The following is an 18,917-nucleotide window of genomic DNA, read 5'->3' on the forward strand; positions in this document are numbered from 1 at the left end:
GTCTTTCTTTGTTCAGTCAACTACACATTAGTGTCTGTGGTCTGGGAGCCGTGGCTGTGGACTCTTGAACGGTAATGGCGCCACCCAGCTGTTGTTTGAGTCTTTTCGTAGTCCTTCATCCATTATCTCCATGAACGTGACATGCTGGATGGAGGGGGACACCTGGTTGTCGTCCCTGGTCCACCTGAACACTGTGCATCCAAGGTGGTCGGCTTCACAGACAGGCTGGTCCTCAGGATACGCTGGGGGCTCACTGGTGGCCTGGGTGCCGCTGAACCTCTCCTTCACATGGAACACGTTGGGGCACGCTTCAAAGGCCGTTGCAGCTCTGTTGTGTTTGTGTGGAACGTGCTAATTGTCAGTGGTCTGTGAACATTACTTAAGCACACATTTCCGACAATGACCCACCCCAGGTCTAACTTCTGTGCGTAAGGCAGGTTGTGAGGGCCATTCACCTGTTTGCGGACTTTATGCACTCTGATGATGTCCCGTCCTAAGAGAAGCATAATTGGGGTTTGTGGGTCAATGTCTGGGATGAGGTGTGCCACGGACCTTAGATGAACGTGATGAAGAGCTACTTCAGGGGTTGGAATCTCCTCTCTGTTGTTCTGTATGTCGTTACGTTTAATGAGGCTTGGCAACGGGACGCGAACCGTTCCGTCCAGAGACTCCACTTCATAGCCGCTTGCCATTCTGCCTGCTGATTGTTTCACTCCAGCCCATGTTCTCAGTGTGTAAGGAGTGCTTGGACTTTGGTCGCTGAACACTTCGAAGAACTGTGAGCGAACCAGTGACCTGTTGCTCTGCTCGTCCATGATTGCATACAGTTTCACGGCTTTCACGAGGCAGATCTTTGAGCAGGAGCGGTCTGTGAGTTCCCCACCACAGACTTTCGTGCATTTGTTGGTGACATGAGACTGCGATGAAGCTTCATCCTCCTCCCCGCCGTGCTCAGAGGCAGGGCCAGCTTCTTGCTGCCAGCGTGCAGGTCCAGGGTGAAGCGCTGTGTTGTGCCTATCGCTGTTGCATTCAAAAGACTGGACACTGAGTTTGCAGTTCTTTGCTATGTGAGACGAGGAAGAGAGACATTTAAAGCACACATTGTTTTCTTTGAGTGTTTTGCATTCGTCGATAGGCTTTTCTCTGAATGCCCGGCACTTACGGAGAGGGTGTGGCTTTTTATACAGCAGGCACAGTTTATCGCAGTCATCTGATTTTGTAGGAGGGTCACCCGTGTTAGATGTGGTTCTGGGAGACACCTCTGTTTTGTGGAGGGAGACTTCCCGCGGTCTGTTCGGCTTACACGCGGTCCTCTCGGTTCTGGGGGCCATGTCTGTATTACCGATGAGGCTGAAGCTTGGGTCGTTCGCAATGCGAGCCTGCTGGCTGACAAAATCAACAAAGAAGGCAAAGGGAGGATAGTTCACCTGGTTTTGATGCTCGTAGGCTGCACCAGATGTCACCCACTTGTCCTGGAGACGAGGCGGGAGTTTCAGTACGATTTGGTTGATGCCTCTCGCTGTGTCAAGGAAGGCGAGGCCTGGCAGGTCTCCTTCGGCTTTAGCAGCCAGCAGTTCCATCAGTAGGTCACCCAGCTTTGTCAGCTTGGCTCCATCTCGGTTTACTATTTCTGGGAAGCTGTCAATGCGTTTGAACAGAGCGTTTTCTATTACTTCAGCTGAGCCATACATTAGGTCAAGCCTTTCCCATGCCATGGCCAGTCCTGCTGTTGGGTGGTGGATGTGTATTGCTCTTATCTGCTCAACGTGCTCCGCTGACTCCTTGCTGAGCCACTTGAGCAGGAGATCCATGTCCTCGCTCTGTGTCAGGTTTAGGCCGCTGATGGCAGTCAGAAAGGAACGTTTCCATGCTTTGTAGTTTTGGGGCTTGTCATCGAATTGAAGCAAGCCCGTAGCCACAAGCTCGCGGCGGGCTAGATATCTGACAAAGTCATTTATGTGTGAGTAGCTGTTGTTGGAGTCTGGTGGTATGGCATGGCGTGCAGGAGATGGCAGGGTCTTGTGATGTGGTCTGAAATGGGGCACAGGAGTGGCATGCTCACCGCTGGACTCGATGTGAGGCAGATGACCGTCTTCATGCGACCCGTTGAATGGCTCGTGGATGTGCGCTGATGTAAGGCTGTTGTGAGCCAAGATGATGTGAAGCAGTATTGTTCTGATGCGGATAGTAGGGACTGGCTTCAGGCTTTAGTGGTGGAGGTGACACGTTGTGACTAAGGACCGGCGCTGTCTTTTCTTGTGTGTCACAGTTATCACATGCCTGGAATTCTGAATCCCTTTCTTTAAGTTGATCATGCACATACTGCTTTGTGAGTTGTGAAGCTTCTAAAGGAACAGAGTCTTATGTTCAGGTCACAAGTATGTCTCTCACTCCTTACATCAGCAGCAGCTTCAAGTACCTCTGCTTCAGTAATGGCTGCTGCAGCCTCTCTTTTATGTTTAAGCATTTCAATAGACACTCCCAATTTAGCTTGTTGTAGCCTCAGATTAGCTTCCTCCTCAGCATAGCATAGGCGTGCCTTTGCTGCTTCTGCTCTTGCTCTTGCTCTGACTGCTGCCGACCCCGCTGATGACGAACTGGATCTCATTGAACACCAAACTTGCGAACGTGTCCTTAACGATGCGCTGTGTGGGTTCTCCTCTGTAGCCTGTAGCTCCCTGGCATGCGCTGATCCAGCAGCACGTGACTGTAGAGCAGTGATTCTTAAACTAGGGGTCGCGACCCCAAACGGGGTCGGCAAAAACTTCCGTGGGGTCGCAAAATTATTTGTTACTTCAGTCGGAAATTAGCTGTTATAACACCTGGTGAAACAACGAAAAATAAAATGTCAATACAATGAAAATCTGCCTTTTTCTCATTCCTACACGCTGTTAAGAGGGAGAGAGAGAGAGAAAAAAAAAAGTTGCCCAGCTTTAAATGGCGTTTCGAATCGTTTATTGGTCCTATGATAGAAACAATGTAACAATCTGCGCCCACTGTTCAAACTCAATTTCTTCCCGGTTTTTTTACAATACGTCATAGTTAACTCGCCACGTTACTAGCCACGTTTGTGATACTAGCCACTTTTTTAGCCACTAGCCTAGTTATAACTTTCATCAAAAATGGACAGGTGGCTGCTAAAAAACAATGATTTGAGCTCAGAAGTGCCATCTACCTCCAGTTGTGCACCTACTCCTCCGCGATCCTCAGATGGGACAAGTTTGGCCGGTGGTGAGAATAAAAAAGACCCACCAACGAGGCGTCGCCGATACCTGAAAGAATTTCTTAAATATGGATTCACGTGCCAGGTAAAACATGAGCTCGACCACCCACAGTGTGTTATTTGCGGCGATGTTCTGGCACATGAAAGTTTAAAGCCCACAAAAATGAGACGACATCTCGAAAGCCGACATCCAGATGATGCTCAGAAACCCATGACATTTTTTTTACGAAAAGAAGCTGCGCTGCATGGGCAAAAGACCGTTGTGCATAGCCAAGCTACTGTGCCCACCAAAGCCTTGGCAGCGTCATACAAAGTGGCCCACCTTGTAGCCAAAGCACAAAAGCCACACACAATTGCTGAAAGCCTCATCCTTCCTGCAGCAATTGCGATGACCACAGCAATGCATGGTGAAAAGATCGCAAGTGTGCTTAAACAGATTCCCCTCTCCAATGATACCATGTCCAAACGCATTAACGACATCGCTAATGATATGAAATGCCAGCTCATCGAGAGAGTGAAAAACAGCCGGTTTTCTTTGCAGTTAGACGAGTCTACTGACTTGACTAATGTAGCCCATTTAATGGTTTTCATTCGCTACAGTCATGACGGGAAACTGCATGAGGACATGCTGTGCTGCTCTCCGATGGAAGGAAGATGTACTGGTGGAGACATTTTTAACTGTCTTAATGGTTGGATGGAGGAGACAGGCCTGGATTGGGATAAATGCATAAGCATATGCACTGACGGTGCCGGGGCTATGATGGGAAAACACAAAGGGCTGAAAGCCAAGGTCCTTAGCGTTGCACCACATGTCAAGTTCACACACTGCATTATCCATAGGGAGGCCCTGGCATCCAAGACACTTGAACCCGAGCTTAACAATGTTCTTCAAACAGCAATCCAAATAGTGAATTCGATCAAATCGCGCCCTTTAAATTCACGACTCTTCGCCCTTCTCTGCCAGGAAATGGGGTCTGCACATGAATCCCTTCTTTTTCATTCAGAGGTAAGGTGGCTTTCACGGGGCAAAGTTCTTACACGCCTGTTCGAGTTGCGAAGCGAGGTGCGCACCTTCCTCTCAGACGTGCATTCCCCTCTTGCAGACCATCTCACTGACTCGAGATGGTTATCACGTCTTGCATACCTGGCGTGCATATTTGACAAATTAAATAGTCTCAACCTGTCACTACAAGGCCCCAGCACAAACATCCTGACCCTCTCAGACAAAGTGAATGCTTTCACAAAAAAATTGCAGCGTTGGGCAGCCCGTGCAGAGAGTGGGGACTTTGAAATGTTCTCGGAGCTGCACGACTTTTTGGAGAGTGACATGAATGCCAATTCATTGAAAGAGTCAATAACCTGTCATCTTCGTAGTCTCCTCGACAAATTCAATAAGTATTTCCTCACGGAGAATGTAGAGCCTTTTGACTGGGTACGACAACCATTCACCAACTGCTCCTCAAACAACCTGCCATCTGAGCTCGAGGATGCGCTGATTGAGCTGTCCAGCGACCGCACATTGCAGGCGTCGTTTGCCTCAAAAACTCTAGATGAATTCTGGCTGTCAGTTGTGCAGGAATACCCCGGGTTGTCCAAGGCTGCCATGGACATCCTCACGCCGTTTGGATCAACCTATCTGTGCGAAAAGACATTTTCGTCCCTGGCCTACATAAAGAACAAATACAGATGTCGTCTCAACAGCATGGAGGAGAATCTTCGTGTTGCTGTGAGCAGCATCGATCCCCGAATTGACCTGCTATGCTCGCGGAAGCAGGCCCATCCTTCTCATTGACATGGCGTCCGTATAAGAGGAAGTGAGATCGTTCCAATCATACACACTCTCTGTTGACTCTTGACTCCCGTTTGATTTGGACATTTGTTTCATTGCTTTGTTTGTTCCAGTTCTTGTTTGCGTTAATAAATTGTTGCCGCCCAGGCCTTTTCTTACACATTGCCTATTTGTTTTTGCTTGATTGACAGTCGTTACCATGGGTTTGCAATGCATAACGTTGTCCTGGCAACGCGATTTACAGCCCGCCCCCAAACAACCAAACTGCAGATGGCATTGCTGTTTCTTTCAAAATGTATGACTATCACTCAAATCATTGGAGACGCAAACTCGTAAATTAATTCACACAAAATCGTTCCTTTTCCATAAAATAATCGTCATACATTGTTAATTTGTTTGGATTGGAACAAAAAATCGGTTGCTACGGAAACGTGACGTCACACTTACACACTTTTGGGAAAGTGGGGTCACCAAACCTCTCCAGTTTTTTTTGTGGGGTCGTCAGACAAAAAGTTTAAGAACCACTGCTGTAGAGAATGCTCCGTTGCTTGTCCACTGGATGCGTGTGACGACATGTCGGCTAGCTTCGAACGATTCTGTTTTATCTCGCTTGCTTGATAGCCGTAATAACCGTAATATCCTGACGGCCAGCTAAAGTTCTTCCCAACACCAAGACTCTGAGGGTTAATTCTTCCTTCCACAGGTTTATTGACGTTACAGAGAAAAGGTGAAACTGCAACAAACAAGAACAAGGAGAAATTAGCGCCACGCCTATTTAGCTTCACATGAATAAAGTCTAATTTGCTTTATTACTGTTGCATTTTCGTTCGTACTTATTTTAACTAACATAAAAATACTTTTCTTCTGGTTGTCTTTCACCGTCGTGCACACACGCGAGACGTAGCATTCACAAACCATACTACATTGAGACCATACTCTACAATCCCAACATTATCATCCAAAATAATGATAAAGCTCTACAGACAATCTCAAGAAAGAAGTATACATACCAACGATTCTATGCCAGAGACAAGATGTCGACAGATTATTTTGGATGCAAAGGATTTAACAACTTGATTAATCGCTGAAATGCGCTTGACGTGAATGAGTGTTTACTTCCGAACTACGGGACATGTGATAGGACATTTAGAACCATGTGATCTTAATGTGAACACGACCTAAATAGAAACACATAGGGATGGGTATATTCCTTGAATACATTATATTTCTGTAATGCTAATAAGAAATAAGAACATGTGTTATTTTTTCTATGACATTAAAGTTACTGTTTTTAAGACATGTTCATACTCGTAACAAAACAGTGTCACTGGGAGGAAATCTAAACATTGTTAGCCAGGTAGCAGTATAAGAGAGAGCTTTCCTTTCCAGCTCCATACATTTGTCCTTATAAGTTACAAACTGGAGGCAAATTGTTAAATTCCTCATTATCTCCACTCCAACTTGTTATACCCTCTCATTATTTTTAGTTGAGGAACTTGAGGCAGCATTAGCTCCTGCCACCTTCCTCCTGTCTGATGCAATGAGGTATAACAGAGGGCTGGAAGCACAGAGTGTGTCGGCCGGAGACAAAGCAATGAGTCGGTGGGGATAACAGCCGCCGTCTCTTTACAAAATCACAGGCTTAATTCCAAAATGTCTTGCGTCACAAAGTTTTATTTCCTAAGACTTTAACCTGCAGTGGAGCATTTGCATCAGTATCCAGCTTTATGTCACAACAAGAAGTGGCTTTAGATTTCTGTTGTATACCACCTCTGGAAGGGAAAGCTGCAGAGCAAAATGTTCAGAATCTGTCTCTACAAGGTTCAGAAGATGTACCTTACCTTGTTTGCCATTTTGTCACAACAGGTAAAGCAGAAATGCAATTAATAAGAATGGCTCAGTTTACCAGTAAGCTTCTCCAGATCACACAATAACCCCAGTAGAATGCAGCCATTATTAGTAAGTGTTTGTGTGATGTCATCACATCACGTCCGGGTTAGCCTCTGTTCCTCTCAGTTCTGTAACCCAATGCGTTCTCTCATTCAGCATTTCTTACCTTATTTAAAGACAAATCCACTCCACTCCACTAGTTCCTGTTAAGCAAGCATTGATTAGTATGCACAGAAGAAACTATAAACCCTATGAAATATCTAGAAGTGCTGCATCATGGGTAGTGTTTGTGTTTATTTTCTAGATATAGTATATTATTCACCAACTCTCTCTCCTAAGTCTTTTTTAATTGAAATCTGATTTCCCGAGTTCCTCCTGTCAAGCCATTTACCTGAAAGAAACGGGGTTAGGTTAAAGGCTGATAAAAGCAGAAATACAGCCCCGGATAAAATGAAGGGACCACTCCACATTTTTCTTAAATCTTTATCTCTACATGTATGGCAGCCATTCCATTGTCTGTTGAATTCCAACACAGAGAAATGTTGTCAGTAGTTTATAGAATACAATAAATAATAATAATGATTTAACTGAAAGACATGCGTATCAGATATGAAGCTGTCTCTGCTCTAAGACTGAATTTATTACTATAGTTAAAAAAGTGTTTTGGATTGTAAATGAGGGCTTGTTACGTCAGAGCCTGCTTTGACTTTATTTCCTGTATGGTTAAAATATGTATGTGTTGCTGACTGCCCTGCTGTGTGTTTACTTCAGAGTCCAGGGATCGCGGCAGTGTGACCAGTCTGAGCAGTGACTTCTCCCTCATCACTGAGGAGGGGGGTGGAGCCTCCAGCCTCAACCCCGACAACGTGGACCTTTTCTCCAGCCAGCCCCAGGCCTCCAGCTGGTCAGTAAAGGCTCACCAAACGTATGTCTTATATTTTTTGTTTCGTGGGATCCAGGAGGATATCAAAAGTGCTGCCAAATAAGAGACATAACGATGGTCCAGATGCTGAGTTAGTAAGATGCATTAATGGGACATGAGTGCACTCAGATAAAGAGGGAAGTAGGAGAAGAGAAGTTATAGTCCTCAGCAGCATTACCAGGGCCGGGTCCAAGGCAAGCCTGAGCCAGCCCTAACTAAGCTTTATCTGAGAGGAAGGTCTTCAGCCGGCTCTTAAATGTAAACCGGTGTTGAGGCTGAAAACAGCTATGTGGTTACTTCAGGTGCCAGTGAGGCCATGAAATACAATCAGTATCAAAGCAAAGCAATTTTTAAGATTTCCTCATTTGAGTGAAATGGCATCACTAGCTGCTCCTCTTTGCCGCTAATGTATTGTTTCCCTCCCCAGGAGAAAAGGCCCCACCTCCTCCCCTCAGATGGTTGTTTGGAATAAACCCACCCCTCCTGACGAGCATCTCTCCCATCCTCTCAGCGAGGCCAGGTCTTCGAGCTCCTCCTCCTCCAACCAATCAGAACACGCCGTCACACGCACTGGCAGCAGCCCATTGGCTGTCCCTGGAAGAAGGTCAGTGAGTCCATAACAGTTGGTGGTTTAAACTTTGGGTGATCACCAGAGGCCAGTGCTGGCGCAGTGCTGCAGTTCAGCAAGCGTTCACACACAGGTGAAGGCGGGCTGTAGCCTGACCAGAGATACACTGGAGGAAATAAGTATTTGATCCCCTGCCAATTTTGTTAGTTTGCCCACTTACAAAGAAATGATAAGTCTCCGCTGTTAATGGTAGGTTTATTTTCATAGTGAGAGACAGCATATCAAAAAGGAAATCCAGAAATGAATCTGCATTTAATGGTGGGAAATAAGTGTTTGATCCCCTTGCAGAACATGCCTCAGTTCTTGGTGGAGAAAGCCTTGTTGGACAGCACAGAGGTCAGATGCTTCTTGTAGTTGTCACCAGGTTTGCTCACATCTCAGGAGGGATTTTGGTCCTCTCCTCTCTGCAGATTCTCTCCAAATCCTTAAGGTTTGGAGGCTGATGCCTGGCAGCTGGAAGCTTCAGCTCCCTCCACAGATTTTCTTTGGGATGGAGGTCCGGAGACTGGCTAGGCCCCTCCATCACCTTAATGGGCTTCTTCTTTAGCCACTCCTCAGTTGCTTGGCCGTATGTTTTGGGTCATAGTCATGCTGGAAGATCTATCCATGTCACATTTTCAGTGTCCTGGCTGAGGGAAGGAGGTTATCAGCCAATATTTTACGGTACATAGTCCCCCCCCATCATCCCTTCGATGCGGTGAATTGCCCTGTGCCCTCAGCAATCTGTAGTAATCTGATGTATTGACTGTGGACAGGTGTCTTTTATCCAGGTAAAGAGTTTACATCAGGAGTACTTTCTTAAAGCAAGAGGACTTATTTAACCGCTCCGTGGGAGCCAGAATCCTTATTGGTTGCAAGGGGATCAAATTCTTATTTCCCACAATTAAAAGCAACTCAATGTATATCTTTTTTTAAAGTACATTTCTGGATTTCCTTTTTGATATTCTGTATCTCACTGTTAAAATAGACCTACCATCAAAAGTATAGACTTTACATTTCTTTGTAAGTGGGTAAACTTACAAAATCGGCAGGGGATCAAATACTTATTTCCTTCACTGTATAAGTTTGGGTGTGACCAGTTTGTGTAGTTTTTTTGCAGAGTTAAGTGCTCCAGCCAAAACCTGTGTGCTCAAACAAAGTGTGTGTTTTTATCAAGATCACAAAGCTTTGTCCCCTAACTTAAAAAAAACAGAGCCAAAAAACAACTCAGCCAGTAGCAAATCATAGGCAGGGATTAAATCCAATGACCAGGCAAGAATATTGTTTATGCAAAATGACACCTGACTCTTACCTCCTCTCTTTCCCTGGAATTAAAAACATCCGCCTTCCTGGTGCACAACCAGTCCTCCACCTGTCTCCATAAATATCAAACCTGGCTGTGCCTGAAGCTGCCTTCACAATAAAAGTCTGTCGTTCTGTCTTTAATTCTTTGTCCTCCCTGTCTCTCAGGTCAGCCGCAGACTACCCTCGGTCCGGCTCCTCCCTCTCTACGGAGTACGGCAGTTGGCAGATCGTTTCGGGTTGTGGCAGCATCCATGACCACGCTCACTTTCCCCCACCTCTAACCTCAGCCTCCTCCACCTTGTCTGCTGTGGCTACTGCCTACGACTCCCCCCTGCCCTTCAGTTTTCAGGATGAAGGACCCAGCGGACGAATGTAAGTAACACACACAATAAGCTTTCTTTTATACCACTGTTAGAAAAAGGTAGCTCAGTTTAAGGTGTGGGTTTGTCAATAATTTGCCACCAACTGTCTTTTTTTGTTTGTAATAAGAAAAATGTGCTCTCCCTGATTAGTGCATGGTCAATGTTTGGATCAAATTAGCAGCTTCTGTCACCGTAAATCATCTGTACGTACTAGAACTACTTTACACTACAGACGAGAAGTCAAGCCATACATTTAAATTCACACTTGTAATTTTTAAGCTGTGATGTTTTTTTTGTTTAGATAACTGGATATAGTGTCCAATATAAGATGTCAGTCACTGGGTAATTACTGGATAAATTGCCAGGACTTATGGAACAGACATTCATGTTCCCATGGGGATGAATCTTCATGACCTCTGTTGTCTCATGACTTTTGTCCTCACAAGCAGATACATTTATTTATGTATTTGTTTTTTCAATACTTGCAGGTATTAGACAAAGCTAATTAAAAACAGGGACTCTAAGATGCTGGTCTTTGTAACCATGTTAGCATGCTAACCTTAGCATCACTGACTTGTGTAGCTTTAGAACTTACACCTTGATGTCCTCTGAAAGCGCTTCCTTACTGGAGCAGCTGCATATCTAATATAGCTTTTTCACATTTGTCATTTTTTACAAACATTGAAATCCAAGTGTTCAGCACAGTTCCATACAAAACTACATGCTGCATTTTATTACTTTATTTTTATTTGTATTACTATTAAGCCGTCAGGTTAAATGTAGCACACTGGTTTTCTCCTCAGTCCGGCTCTCTGTACAGACTGAGATTTGCTGCCACAAAACAGATCTTTGGACCAATTATACAGTGTACAGCCATAGAGGCAGAGGCTGTGAAGTAAGAAGATGTATGGCATCCTAATTGTCCGTGATATTCACTCTAAACAGCGTTATAGCCAACCACAAGGCACAATGTCAAGATGAGGATTTAACCAGCAGAGCAGCAGCTATTATAAATTATAAATGATAACAAGTGGAGTGCACACATACTGATAAACAGTGTTTGTTGGACATCCTGCCCTACACATCCTATTCTACAGACTTTATGAAATGTCTTTATGTGGTCAAAGCCACCTAGTATTTTTTTAAATGATCAATCCCTCCAACTTTGTGAATCATGTTGCAATTACAAAATCAGTCAAAATAATGCATTTTTCTAAATTCTGCAGGCCTGATGATGATGATGATGATGATGATGATGATATGATGACGATGATGATGATCATAATGATGATGATGATGATGAAAAGTGAGCTCTGTGATGATTAGTGATAAGTAAATGATGGGGTGAATCCATCCTGCTTCCGCCTGCATCATTCTGTCAATCAATATTCATATAGCCAAATATTACAAATGACACATGTGTCTGATACTTGAACTCCTTCACTTGGGGTAAGGCCTCATTCCCTACCTGGAGTGGACAGTCCATCGGTTTCCTGCTGAGAACCATGGCTCAGATTTGGAGGTGCTGATCCTCATCCCAGCCGCTTCACACTCGGCCGCGAACCGATCCAGTGAGTGCTGAAGGTCACAGACCGATGAAGCCATTAGGACCACATCATCTGCAAAAAGCAGCGGTGAGATCCTTAGCCCACCGAACTGCAGACCCCCTCCCCCACGACAACGCCTCAAAATCCTGTCCATGAATATCACAAACAGGATTGGTGACAAAGCGCAGCCCTGGCGGAGGCCAACCCTCACCGGAAATCGGTCCGACGTGCTACCGAGGACCTGGACACAGCCCTTGCTTTGAGAGTACAGAGATTGGATGGCCCTGAGTAGAGACCCCCTCACCCCATACTCCCGCAGCACCTCCCACAGTATCTCCCTGGGAACCCGGTCATACGCCTTCTCCAAATCCACAAAGCACATGTAGACCAGATGAGCGTACTCCCAGGCCCCCTCCAGGATCCTTGCGAGAGTGAAAAGCTGGTCCGTCGTTCCACGACCAGGACGAAAACCGCATTGTTCCTCCTCAATCTGAGGTTCGACAATCGGCCGGACCCTCCTTTCCAGCACCTTAGAGTAAACTTTCCCGGGGAGGCTGAGTAATGTGATGCCTCTGTAATTGGCACACACCCTCTGATTCCCCTTTTTAAAGAGAGGAACCACCACCCCGGTCTGCCACTCCTTCGGTACTGTTTCCGACTTCCACGCAATGTTGATGAGACGTGTCAACCATGACAGTCCCTCAACACCCAGAGCCTTCAGCATTTCTGGGCGGATCTCATCCACCCCCGGGGCTTTGCCACTGTGGAGCTGTTTAACTACCTCAGTGACTTCCCCCCGTGAGATTGGAATTGATCCCCCTTCATACTCCAGCTCCGCCTCTAACATAGAGGGCGGAGTTGTCGGATTCAGGAGTTCCTCAAAGTGTTCCTTCCACCGCCCTAACACACTATCAGTTGAGGTCAACAGCGCCCATCCTTACTGTACACAGCTTGGATGGTTCCCTGCTTCCCCCTGTGTGAGTTGAAGGCCTCCTGGACTTGGGACTCCTCCAGACGCTCCCAGTTCACCCGCACTACACGTTTGGGCTTACCAGGTCTGTCCAGAGGCTTCCCCCGCCACTCGACCCAACTCACCACCAGATGGTGATCAGTTGACAACTCTGCTCCTCTCTTCACCCGAGTGTCCAAAACATGCGGCCTCAGATCCGATGATACGATAACAAAATCGATCATGGACCTTCTGCCTAGGGTGCTCTGGTACCACGTACACTTATGAGCATCCTTATGTTCGAACATGGTGTTTGTTATGGCCAATCCATGACTAGCACAGAAGTCCAGTAACAAACCACCACTCCGGTTCAGATCAGGGGGGCCGTTCCTCCCATTCATGCCCCTCCAAGTGTCTCCATCATTGCCCACGTGTGCGTTGAAGTCTCCCAGCAAGACTAAGGAGTCCCCTTCGGGAGCCTCATACCGGACTCTTTTCAGGGTCTCCAAGAAGGCCGAATACTCTGAACTGCTGTTTGGTGCATAAGCACACACAACAGTCAGAGTTTTCCCCCCCATAACCCGCAGGCGTAGGGAGGCGACCCTCTCGTCCACTGGGGTAAACTCCAACAAAGCGGCACTCAACCGGGGGCTTGTGAGTATCCCCACACCCGCTCGGTGCCTCACACCTTGGGCAACTCCGGAGAAGAATAGAGTCCAACCCCTATCAAGAAGTAAGGTTCCAGAGCCGACGCTGTGCGTAGAGGTGAGCCCCACCAGATCCAACTGGTAACGCTCCACCTCCCACACAAGCTCTGGCTCGTTCCCCCCCAGAGAGGTGACATTCCACGTCCCCAAAGCCAGCTTCTGTCGCCTGAGTCTGGTCCGTCGAGACCCTCTGCTTTCACTGCCACCCTTCTGGCAGCGCACCCGACCCCATCGTTGTTTCCCGTAGGTGGTGGGCCCGCGGGACGGAGAAGTGGAGGTGTTGCCCACGTTGCTTTTTCGGGCTGTGCCCGGCCGGGCTCCGTGGCAAGCCCGGCCACCAGACACTTGCTGACGAGTCCGCCTTCTGGGCCTGGCTCCAGAAGGGGAACCCGCGCTTCCTCCGGGCCGGGTATCCACGCTTTCAAGTTTGTTTGTCATGAGGTCTTTTGAACCAATCTTAGTCTGGCCCCTTACCTGAGACCAATTTGCCATGGGAGACCCTACCAGGAACACAAGGTTCCAGACAACACAGCCCCCAGGTTCATCGGGGCACACAAACCTCTCCACCACGATAAGGTGCTGGTTCTCGGTGTACTATATACATAAGAAAATAGTTTACAGCTTCAAATTAAAAGTAAAATATATCCTGGGAGCAGTGTTTCCCAATCCGAGTAACTACAGCCTAAGCTGCTGCTGTCAACCGTTTCTCCTCCTAAACCCTTCCTCCCTGTCTCACCTCTCTCCCTCTTGCCTCCCCAAGGTGTCCCTTCCCCTCGGAGCGTCAGGCCCGTCTGGAGGCGGTGCGGGAAGTCTTCCTGGCAGCCTACAGCTCCACCGTGGGCCTCAAGTCCTCGGCTCCTAGCCCCTCCACGGCCATCACTGGCCTGCTAGAGCAGTTTGCCCGGGGGGTGGGCCTCCGGGGAACCAACGCCATCGTCTGAACCCCTCTCAATGTGACCCCCCCAGCTTCCATCCACCCAGCCAGCAACACACCTGGGCTCCGGACAACAAAGTGCCAAACATCTCTGCTCATTCAGGGGAAGCACTCACCTTCCTGCTCCTCTGATTTCCAACTCTTCTCTGGACTTTGAATCTTCCGTGTTCAGCTACTTTTAGGGAGGGAAATGTGTCAGCCACAGTATCAAAAAGGGATATTAGGAAGGCTGTAGCTGTTGAAATGTGAATGTGTGAGAACAGGGGGTGTGTGTCTGTGACAGGCAGGTCACACACATGTCTTCCTCTGTTCCCATTCATTAATTGTTTTGTAATCCTCTAGGGTCCCTACAGTGACCCTTCTGTGTACAGGCAGCGATATGTGTTCTCTTGTTTCGTGCTGCTATTCATTTGTGATCCAAGCAGAGAATGTTGTTTTGTCCAGGTGCGTTTTTAAAGAAAAGATAAATACAGCACTTAAAGTTCTCACAGGAAGGTTTCTTATTTGGCCCAGGTGATGATCTGTATAATCTGTTTACAGCCTGGGCTCTAGATCTAAAGGTAAATATCACAGTCTGTTTTAATCCAATACTCACATGCCATATGAAAGAGCTACAGGAATAATTCCTTCTGTTCTTTCTGGGAGCGAAGGGTCGGTGCGAGTTAGGGAACCAAATCTCCCTATGCTATTCGGTGAACCCACAAGCACTGGTCTAGAGCCTCAGTGTGCTTCGACTGAAGCAGTTTGAATCACGTCTAAAGACAAAAGTGTTTCTATCTGTTCAGTGGTCTGACCTGACGGGAGGATTTCAGCGACTCTTCAGCGTGCATTCTGCATGTGAGGAAGAAAGTCTTAGTAAAATAGGCTCCGATCATTTTAAGTAGATTAGGTAAAATGAAATACATTTTGAATTTTTGTCTGTTTGCCAGCTTGAGTCCTACTGTGAAATTGTAAGTACACTAAAGTGTTGTGTTATATATGTATAGAACTGGTCCCCAGCACATAGAAGTTGCTGGATGCTAACTGCATTTCTGACATTTTCAGGATCAAAAATGGCAGTTTTAACCAGACAGTGGCCCTATGTGTACTCTGTGGGCGGATTCTGATGCATTTTGTGGTTGATTTTGACGTTTTAGTGGACTCTGGATCATTTTGATTGGGCAGTTTGCTGATCTATTTGAGACGACATTGTCCACATTAGAGATAATTATTGTAATCACGTGCTCTCTTTATCAATGGTCGCAACACAAAAAAAATCAGCCCACTGGGAGTACAAATATGGACACTTTCTGGCTAAAACATATGCCACTCAGCACCCGGCAGTTTCTATGTGCTGGGGACCCATGCTATACCTGTCTATCATAAAGCTTTGGGGTACTCTGGGTTCACATGGCTGGCAACTAGACTATCAACATCAGCTGTTCCTGCATGGCACAGTTTTTGTAGATCGTAGTCCAACAAATGAAGTTTATCCAAGCTACTGTTTCACCTCGCCACTCTAAGGTCTCCATGTCCTCGTTGTGTCCATATTCATCACCTCTTCTTCTTCAGTAGCACTGACACGGTAGCACAAGAGGCACTGAGCATCGTGGTAGCAGATCTGTGAACCTTTCAGAGCTCTCTCGACAGACTCCAGTAAAGCGCAGATCCCTGCCCAGCTGACATATCACTAAGGTTGTACCACAACGTGTGCATCCTCTCTGACTCGCACTGGGGAGGGACATTTCTACCTTTTGGTTAGATTTACACTTTTCAGTCATTTTTCTCGAGAGAATTCTGTTGAGTTTTTATTTGAGACTAGCTTGTTGGTGTTGCCAAACGGTTGTGCCGCTGCTGTACCTCAGGACCTTTTGTTGTGCCTTTTTTATCTTCAGTAACACTGGATCACACCTCCACTGCTGCTCCAGCTTCAGGTCCTTTTTCTCTTTCTAAATGTCTTTAAGAGCTCGGGGAACTGACTGCATTAGCAGCGTTAGCTTTGCATAGAGCTTCTGGGGTGTCCCGTTGATTGCTCTTTCTGTTGTTTTGTTGTAAAGTAAAAAAAATCTGTTGAGTCGTATTGACACCCCCCGAGGAGGTTGGGATGGGATTTCGGTCAGTCAGCCCAGGAATAGTGAGATGTTCACCTCTGCCTTTTGAAAACAAACGTAAGGGAAGAGGATTTTATTGATTTTAGGAATAATTATGGGAAATTCATTTATTCACTTTATTTTATCGGGGGTGTGAAATGATTGACACAAATGTCTGTGTTTTTCAATACAGAGCTAGAAAAGGGATGGCCTATATTAGCATAATGATTAGCTTAGGTCCGTTTAAAGTAAAACAGTGATAACACTTATAACGCTGGATTACCATCTACCGCTTGTGTTTGGAATATTTCTCAGATTGGAGAAACTACGCCAAGGTGATGTTTTCAGTTTGGTCAGTCTGTTTGTGATAGGGATACACAACTACTACTTAAAAAACTTGGTGCGGAGTGTAGCCTGAACCAAAGAAAAACCATCCATCCATACCAAAGCCTTCAGTTTATGCTGAAGGCCTGGCAGAGTGTTCATTCTGTTTCTAGTCTTATGCTAAGCTAGGCTAATCACTTCCTGATTTTCACATCTCACTCCGAAATTTCAAATGTTCTGATTCTTGACTACATTCTGCTGAGCTGATTTGAAGCCAGACATTTGTATCTCTTTATTCTTGGCATTAAGTGATTTGAGAGCATTTTGATTTGTATGGCCACATTTATGAGTTTCTGCATGGGCTGTCTAAGTGTTTATTTTGTACAATAGAAGAACCTGTACAGCTTTACTTGAGACTTTCAGGTCTCCTCTCCCCGGTCTGGTTTTAAGCTTTCTTTTAAAGATATCCTTCCTGATAATGAGTTTTAATTCAGTTGAGGTTTCATATTGGTTGTTTTTATTCTGCCATCATTTCTACAGTCTGTCTGCATCACAGAACACTGAAGTCCTTTACTGAAAACAGGTCTTATACTTTGTTACTTCAGATCCTTTTTTCACTCTCTGGTTTTGCATGACATCCTCCGAGTGCATCTCAACTGCGGAATATAATGTTTTTTATTTGTTTTACAAATGACTTTGATTTCAGAATCTCTTTAAACGTTGCATTGCACGTGTCCTGATGTTCTCTGTGTAAAGAGTGATCTCTGTACAGTTGATGCATTTTTAATTAATTCTTCCTTTTTGTTTTTTTTGTTATAAATCTCTCTTAACTGTCAGCCGGCGACAGGCTACAATGAAAGGGGATCTGAGCAGCAGGTGGCAATTGTGAATAAACAAAAAAAATGTATATCTTAGTAACTTTTTTTTGTGTGTGTCATTAGCTGAAGCTCATTGGGGTTTTATTGATTGATTGATTAATTTAGTACAGGCCGGAGACACAAACAAGAACACAACATGTAGGGGAGATGACATTCCCATCTCACAAAAAGTTAAAAACAATAATAAAATAACAGTAATAACTCCCATTCAACAAAAACAAAAGGAACAAAACAAAAACTACAAACAAAGAAAATAAGACAAACTATTAAGTCAATAGGATCGCTACAACACTTCAGAACTAGTTTGACAGCTCAGTATATCCAACAACCAAAACACACTCATAACATACAGAGCATATTTAATATTCCATATTGTCCCACCCTTCGTTAGAGCTGAGTGTTTTCCATTCCATATTGTGTTTTGCTACTTTTAGGTTTTTTGGGCCAACACTTCTTTCCAACAGAATTTCAAATCACTCCATGACTGAGTTTACACACAGTAAGTATTTTTTTTGTGGCTTGCTTATTTCTTTCTTGTTCAAATGGATTTGTTTGATCAGATAATCTCAGTAGCTCCCAATATATTCAGCTTCATGCATGGTTTGTGTGACATTAACTATTTACAGCGTGTAATGTACGTCCCTTAGTGGCCGAGCTGACGCCAAGTGCTGTTTGAGTGCAGTTTGGCAAAGGACAATTACATGTCAAATGAGAAGCAGTTATATAACCCGATGTGTCAAATTCCCTCTTCGTTGTTCTGGTGAAATTCAAAGCAAATATAACCATTTTAAGCAAGAAATGCTAATTGGAGAAAGAAGGTTCTGAGGTCAGAGTTCAGCCCACACAGACACTGAAGCTGTCAGCTTGTCCCGCTCCCTCAGAGGTGTAAAAACTTGAGTGTTTAATTCATTATTTATAAATGATGTATCCTGTGGATAGCCCTAAATTATTCTTGCCGATTTCAGATGTGCAAACACTGTTGGATTTAACGGCCAAGATGTACCAGAGCTGATGAGTGTGAAGGGAGGCGTCAACGCTTTCTCCTCCTCCGTCTCCTCCTGATTCTCCTCACTCTCTTTTCCCTCTCCACTTCATCCTCTTTTCTTTGCTCAGTTTCTACTTTTCTGCATCTTCATATTACTTAAATGGTCAAAATTGTGATGTGCATGACTAATTCATATACAAATACCCAGTGATGGAAAGTAAGCAAGTATATGTACTGCAATACTGTACTGAAGTACAATTTTGAAGTGCTTGAACTTCATTTGAATATGTCTGTTTTATAATATTTTATACTTTTACTAGACTTTATTACTGTAACAAATATTTTGCATTTTTTGACAGCTTCAGTTACAAGTAACCTTGCAGTTTCATATTATTAATACAGTACAAATGATAAATCAGCTAATGC

The 18,917-nt window shown here is 45.3% G+C and overlaps 1 protein-coding gene across 2 annotated transcripts in view; it reads left to right on the plus strand.

Moving 5' to 3' along the window:
• mtmr14 (myotubularin related protein 14) overlaps positions 1 to 17,542 on the plus strand; it is a 39,926-nt gene extending 22,384 nt beyond the window's left edge. For both annotated transcript variants that reach the window (XM_063910390.1, XM_063910391.1), the window contains exons 16-19: positions 7,674 to 7,806; positions 8,252 to 8,428; positions 9,902 to 10,108; positions 14,062 to 17,542. In XM_063910390.1, the coding sequence (XP_063766460.1) occupies positions 7,674 to 7,806; positions 8,252 to 8,428; positions 9,902 to 10,108; positions 14,062 to 14,242 (698 nt within the window). In that variant the 3' untranslated portion in view covers positions 14,243 to 17,542. The remainder of the gene's footprint in view (positions 1 to 7,673; positions 7,807 to 8,251; positions 8,429 to 9,901; positions 10,109 to 14,061) is intronic.
• Positions 17,543 to 18,917: the final 1,375 nt, after the last annotated feature.

The sequence above is a fragment of the Eleginops maclovinus genome, chromosome 20 (assembly GCF_036324505.1).
Source record: "Eleginops maclovinus isolate JMC-PN-2008 ecotype Puerto Natales chromosome 20, JC_Emac_rtc_rv5, whole genome shotgun sequence".
Classification (NCBI taxonomy): Eukaryota; Metazoa; Chordata; class Actinopteri; order Perciformes; family Eleginopidae; genus Eleginops; species Eleginops maclovinus.